We start from the raw sequence: 7,193 nt of genomic DNA on the forward strand, positions 1-7,193 counted from the left end.
GATGATAACTTCATAGTTCTGGCACCAATGTTGCTAAGCGGAGCCTTGGGTAAAGAAGCACTAGGAACAATGACCTCTTTAGCTGTCAGTGACATTTCTAGTCATCCTACTGACACAAGTGTAAAAGAGGATCCCTGACCATTGCGTTAATTGGAGATCAGTAACGCTGCCTCTAATGTCAGGGGACACCTTTTCATTTGATCAACAATGTAAAAGGATCCTTTTTCCCCACTGACCACCAGTGTAAGGCAAGGCCTCCCACTAAACACTAGTTCAAGTCTTCACTACATTTTTTACTGTTAACATTTTTTAAGTCTTTATGGTTATTAGTTATTTATTGGTGAAAATAATATTAGGGGATGTTTAGTTATGTCCCCTTTCATGTGTCAAATCAGCTCGGTACAACACATTTCCTATTTTTCTGTAATTATACTTTACTGATCACACTTATTTATTGTAAGCTGCATACATATTTATTTCTAGTGGGCATTCTCTGTTACCTGAAATTTATTAAGGGTTGTAGCAAAAAGGCTAAAAAGTAACCCAAGCCAATAATTACAATTTTCCAAACGTTTTCTTTTGGTTCTCTACACAGGAAGAACGGGGATCTTTTGATATTCATGATTATGGCGATCGTCTAGTTTCACAGTTTAACCAAGTGGGAGAATGGCGCAGCTTTGCAAGTCTAATGGCACACAGAGAGCCCTTTGAGGTGTGCAGGTACATGTTAGCATCTTTGCAGCTGGTAAGTGTCCTCATATTCAGGCTTTTTTTCCCATTAAGTTACACGCTAAAATGTTTGGATCCTAGTTAGTGGTAATCAACAACAAATTGCTTTATATAACTGTAAAGGATACTGCTTATAGTTGGCGAAGATCAGTGAAAAAATTACTTTGAAACGAGTCAAGTTACATAAAGATAGGTGTTTTTTTTTTTTTTTTTTTTTATCTGGAGAAGTAAATTCTAATGCAAATATGAATATTGGGGGGTGGGGAAACTTGAGGATAATGGCTTTATTCTTTAATGTTTTATTCTATCAATATTCTGTACATATATTTTAAACAAATTTTTTTGTACAGTCTGAATTTTTATTTGTGTATAAAATGTATCCGTACACTTGTATTTGTGCATTTGTTTTAGATTGTGAATTTTTTTTGGACCTCTCTAAGTTTTTGATCTGTATAGGGGTGTTTTAAAATGAAGAACAAGCTAAAAATTTTTTTTTATGACATGGGGTGATTGACACTGCCTGACCGTATATTGAATGGCTTTTAGGGTCACCTCGGAATATTTCAATGTTTTAAATTTTCTCTTCCTTTTTTAATCTTTGGCCATCTTGCTTGACCAGGCTGGGATGATGTAACTCCTGAGCAGGAGTTCATTCAGTGTTGGAAGTCAGCAGGGAAAGCCAGATTGTGCTGGGTATTCCTACTACTAAATTTTTTGACAGAAGATAACAAGTAAGCTAAGTATTTTTATTGCAGAAGAGACTTCACCTGTCCCTTTTTCCAATGAAGCCCTGCCTGGCTGCAAAATCTTTAAGGAGGACTTTTTCTGCTTTTATTGATATTTTAAGGTCCTAAACCCAGAATTTGTTCTTCTAGATAAAAATGTAATTGAAAGTGTTCTGACCACAGTTTTTCATGAAAACTCTTAGTGTGATCAAGTGGGCCAAGTTCGCAAATAGCTTTTTTTTTTTAATAATATTTACATACATATAATATTATAAATATATAAGGGCAGCAATGGTAGACATGCATGGCTTGTACATCAGTAGTATATCATAACTAAACTAGTTAAAGATTAATTTGTGTAATTTTTATCTCTATTTATGTAAATAACTAAATAATGAATTGTAGAACTTAATCTCTGCACATTTGTAAATCAGTCTTATTAAAACACTTCACAAGGCTTTACATTTATTACAACTGTGGTTGATTGGAAGGTGTTAAATTACTGATGCACAGATCACCACTACAGGTAGGTATACAGTATCTGCCCTACTTTCTGTTACTGAGGCTTCTCGCATATTACCAGGATGACAAGTAGAGGAAATCTTGATGGGGCACAGACAAACACATTTTGCTGTCCACACTTTTCCAGTGTCTATGATGCTCTGATTAATTACATGGGTGTTAAAGGGAGAGGCAGCAAGGAAACACATTCTCCAAAGGTTTATGGAACTAAATAAGTTAGCTAGAGTTGAACTTTTATAGGATAAAAGCTGAACTCTAGTAAAAACTATGTTTTATATATAATGGGATAAATTATTATTTGAAAGCTGGAAGGCCGGGGAATCACTGCACTATAGAAATACAGCATTTTTCCAATAGTAAATAACATTGACTCAACTTCCATAGCACGATGAGTGGCTGGATTTTGTGTTTCTATGCTTGTCCCTCTGTCCTGCCCTTACCAACTGCTTCTGGGATTATACTCAGTTAAATTTGTTCAATTACAAGGAACTTTACTCTATAAACATTACATTGCATTGGTTTGGGTTTACTACCTGCCTAGGAACAGCTACCGGTTGTAAGTGTATTTCCCTACCTACCATAGACTTTTCAAAGTCTGATCTGTGATTGGGTGGTTACAGATTGGCTTTCTGCATTCTTGTAGATTCACCAATTATAAGCAACAAAGACTATCCATCTGATATGAGGGTGATACTGAGGCTAATGCTAGTGTATCTGACATCGTAATCACATCACAATATTTTGCTTTCAACAACCCATAACTCGGCAAAGCTCTTTGGACAAATTGGGCTGGCAGAATCCTGGCCCCGTACAACAAGAAAAAAAAGGTTTGCAACAACCAACATATCACTTTAAAGTATAAACAGCAAATCTTCACTTTTAGATCCCATTAATTTTTTATCCCTATTCTGTGCCTCTGAACTTTTATTTTGCCAAAAAATCTTCACCTTCTAGCAAAAACTGTGTTGAATGTCTACTGTCCCACTCTTGGTAATTCTTTTTTGAAAAAATTTTGTTTTTATTAAGTTTTCAAATAACAAACAAACAACAAGCCACTCTTGGTAATTCTAATAAGCCCTACATCACTTGTGCAGAAAGCGATGGATGAAGAGCAGGTTGGGGTCTGGGGGGAGGGGGGGTGATTGTCCATTATATCTTTGTAAATGGTATTTAGATTTTGTAAGCTATAATCAGTCATTAATCATCAGAAAATCATATCAGTTTTTTATACACAGAGGTTACTGTACATGGACACTTGACACATGCTATTCCATTGGTGTGCATTAAAAAATTATAGAACAATAAACATGAAAAATCTCTTTTCGGTTACAGATATTATTTAAAGAGAAACAAAGAATAAACATGTATTGGGTCTCTATGCAAGCATCACCTTTTGTTATGTCAGCGCAGTTTCCACATGCAATGGACCATTAATGCAATGAAAAGAGAACAGTAATCATATTTTTTCTTTGTGCATCCGTTTATTTGTAAATAATCAGAAGCACAATACATTATATGCAAAAGTATATTATTTGAGAGATAAACATTTTGTTTCAGCTAAATATTGACTTGTAAGTCTTCATGTGCTTTTTCACACTCTCTGCTATTTCCTGATCAGTTTTATTTCGGTTATAATAGTCCGTAAACAATCCATCTGGGTTTACTAAATATATGATAATTGTGTGATCAACAATGTAGTCATTATCCTCATCAGGAGGTCCAGCGTTGTAGTAAACACGATATGCTTGAGCTACTGCTTTCACCTGATCTGGGGTGCCAGTCAATCCTTTGAGTCGTGGGTGAAATTCACTAACATACTTTGCCAGTGCTTCCACGTTGTCACGTTCTGGATCAACGCTAACAAAAACGGGCAAAACTGAAGGCACGGTGGGCTCTTTCTCAAGCAGAGACACAGCAGAGCACAGTTTCTGTAGTTCATCTGGACAAATATCAGGACAGTGGGTAAAACCAAAGTACATCAATACCCAGCTTCCTCTAAAATCTTTTTTGGAGCATGGTCGGCCATGGTGGTCCAACAGATTGAAGTCTCCTTGTCCAACAGCCATGTTCTGAAGTTGCTTTATTCGATCTAACTTCTTTTTCTCTTCCTTTTCCCGCCGTAAGTAGTACCATGTGCCCACTGCAGCTCCACCAATTGCAACACTTACAAGCAACCTTGTGCGCAAGGTAACAGCAGATTTTGTAGATCCTGATTGTTGTGGTTTTTGTAAACAAGGAGATGTAAATAATGATCTTGCAGGGGCAACATGCTTTATATATTTTCCCTCAGAAAAAAAAGGGATGAAGCTTGTTCCTCTTTGCTTTATGAATTGGTAGGGTGGCCATCTGAAAAACATCCTTAAAAAAAAAAAAAAAGGAATAAAAAAAAATAATAAATATGCTAATGTCTTAAATCAATGGCGAAGAATTAGAAGCACAAAGAAGTGTGTCACCAAATTTTTTAATGCAGCTGATTTCTAAGTATTATAAAATGCTGTGGTGGGCTGCTCAGAACAGTGAAAATTCAATTTTTGGACCACTATGGTCTGTTGGGGAGACTGTTCAGCAGTGCACGGTAACGTGTGTCCACATGTGCTTCCTTGTCTTGCTTGAAGGGAAACTGAGTGTAGAAATGTCAGAGAATTGTCACTGGAAACCATCTTTTGTGATCATTTTCAATGACAGATGAACTAGCATTGTACACAAAGCGCTGGCCTGTTTTATGGAGAAGAGAGGATGAGCGAGTCAAAGTGAACAATAGCAGTTCATCCACTACAGTAGATTGCTGAATAATGTCTGGGGACCACTGTACACATCAGATCTTCATCTAAGATGGACACAACTGTCTTGGATGATGATCATCTGAAGTGTGTATAAAAACCTAAATGACAGGCAAGTCATTATTGCAAAAAGGTACAGGTAATGTCCCTTTTGAAATATTCTGTCTGTGCAGCTTAGCTTTGGTTGCCATGATGCCCAGCATGTGTAGCTTTGCCTGAGAGTGCCTGTGCTGGAATTACACCATCTCGGCCCTGCCAATCAGGATGTCTAAAGATTGGCACGTGGAAGAAAATAAGGGAGAAGATGGAGGCACCCTGCTATGGGAATGGGGACAGGTGAGAATAGCAAGTTTAGTTCCCCTCTACGGAAGCTGACGTTGCTAATTTAGTTAGATGCAAGCTGTAGACTTGTTTTTCTGATCTTTCCTGCACCAGCTACTCATTTACTTTAAGTATAGATGCAGAATAATAGTTTAGGCTATACAGCACTGGAGAATTCTCTACTGGTGCAGATATGGGAGAGTAATTCTACACCACACGCGACCAAAGTGCAAGATATGGAGCTTGAGCTCATCCATAAAACATATCTTTAACACACAGGGAAGCATGAGTATATACATGTAAATCAGTGCTGCTTGTAATGTACATTTAGGTAAACCAGAGGAAAACAACAATTAAACACATGCCAGTGGAGTGAATAGCATGCTGCCCAAATGTCCTTCCATCAATGTAAATTCATCTGAATCTCTTTTCTTATTAACTCACTGCTTTCAAATCTGCATAAATAAATCTACTATTTAAAAAAAAAAAGTGTGGAGCACAGAGCCTCCTGGGATAGCTACGTCACGTATCCCGGAAAGTTCTTGGCTGCTCCCTCTGTACATGTCAGAGCATCTTGGGCATGTGCAGGAGCCCTTTCATCAAAAAGGAAAAAGTAAATTTCTTATCTCACGCATGCGCAGTGAGATCGGCAAGTTTTTTCCCAATCTACTTCACTCGATTTCGCGCCAGCGTCGGTTGACATAGGAAGAAGAACCTGGAAGACGACGGAAAGATGGCGGCACCTGGCACTTCAAGCCAAAGACGGATACCGGGACGATGTGGGACCTGATGGAAAAGACCTCTGGACCGACTGACTGCTCTGTGGGATTCAAGCTAAGTGTGATTTTTGTTTGTTTTGGGTTTACTTCCTCTTTAAATGTAGGGAATTGCTCTTCTGGGCAGGGCCCTCTCCTCCTGTGTCACTGTCTGTATGTGTGTGTCATCTGCAACCGCTATTAATGTACAGCGATGCGTAATATGTTGGTGCTTTATAAAGACTGTTTAATAATAATAATAAAAATAATGATAATAATATGGAAGGTAGAGGTCAATGCACCTAATTATGAATTCTAAGTGATTGCAGAAGCATCTTAAATTGATCTGAACCCAGAAGCAAGCTGACCTCTATTTGCCCTACATGTAACCCCTCCTAACCTGCATCAATCTGCTCTGCATTCCCCAGGCTTTGTAGGGTGGGAGAGGCTTTTTGTCTGATTTATTGATATGATGTGTAACAAATATTTGTATATTTTTTCGGATCTGAAAGCAGGGAGCTCACATCCACAGTCTGAATCCAGTCAGTATGATCCCTAAATGTCATTCATCCGGAGATCACTTCTCTAGGTTTGCTTTTCCTACTACAGGGCTGTCTGTAAACACGATCTGGTAGATACGAGCTACCATTGTAACAGATACCCCCCCACCTTGAACAATTATTCACCCAAGACAGTTATTGTACTGTCAGCCCACGTTTCTGCATATTAGTTTTATTGTATCAAAAAAAGATGACAAAACTGTAGCGATCTGCTGGAATGGACAGTACCCCATGGACATGATACCCACGTGTCCCCCACCAGTGTACACACCTGACGCCCCTTCTATACTCCGGCCGGCAGATACTTCCTGTTCACTGGAGCAAACCGGATGAGACGTCAGGAGGAGCCGGAAGTGGGCGGGGCATCCGCGGTGTCAGCTGTGAACGCGGGAGAGCTCAGATTTGAGTGTCACTATAATATAGCGGTGACGTGAAGGGCGTAAAGGAAACACTGAGTACTTGTAGTACCCCAGGGTGACGGGTTAGGGACACAATGACACCAGGACAGGGGGCTGTTGAGGTGACTTGTTTCTCAGTAAAGAGAATTATTGGAGCTGAGTACTAGGGGTGTCAGTGGTGAAAGGACCTACAGTATGGGGGAGGGGACCTGGGGATATTGTCTGAGGTAGCTGATTGAGAGCTGGTGCAGTGTCATTGCTACAATTGCTACAATCTGCAATTTGTTATGAGCCAAAAAGACATGGGACCCAACCAGCAGCCAGTTTTGATAGAAAACACACAAGGGAGCAGTTCCAGGGTTAGATTAGACAGACAGCAAGGCTTCCCAGTGCATGGTCTGCA

General features: G+C 39.1%; 2 protein-coding genes across 2 annotated transcripts in view; one reads left to right on the top strand and one right to left on the bottom strand.

Annotated features, from left to right (window-relative positions):
- The window catches only part of LOC140324250 (condensin-2 complex subunit H2-like), a gene marked incomplete at its 3' end in the record, with an annotated part of 5,588 nt that extends 4,843 nt beyond the window's left edge, over positions 1-745 (top strand). The window contains 1 exon segment of the mRNA XM_072401980.1: positions 596-745. Coding sequence (XP_072258081.1) covers positions 596-745 — 150 coding nt within the window.
- Positions 746-3,437: 2,692 nt separating this feature from the next.
- Positions 3,438-6,770, bottom strand: SCO2 (synthesis of cytochrome C oxidase 2). The gene is made up of 2 exons (XM_072401983.1): positions 6,664-6,770; positions 3,438-4,334 (listed from the first exon to the last, which is right to left on the bottom strand). The coding sequence occupies exon 2, from the start codon at positions 4,331-4,333 to the stop codon at positions 3,530-3,532; it is 804 nt and encodes a 267-aa protein (XP_072258084.1). The 5' UTR covers position 4,334; positions 6,664-6,770; the 3' UTR covers positions 3,438-3,529.
- Between the last annotated feature and the right edge of the window lie 423 nt (positions 6,771-7,193).

This window comes from Pyxicephalus adspersus, chromosome 2 (genome assembly GCF_032062135.1).
Source record: "Pyxicephalus adspersus chromosome 2, UCB_Pads_2.0, whole genome shotgun sequence".
NCBI lineage: Eukaryota > Metazoa > Chordata > Amphibia > Anura > Pyxicephalidae > Pyxicephalus > Pyxicephalus adspersus.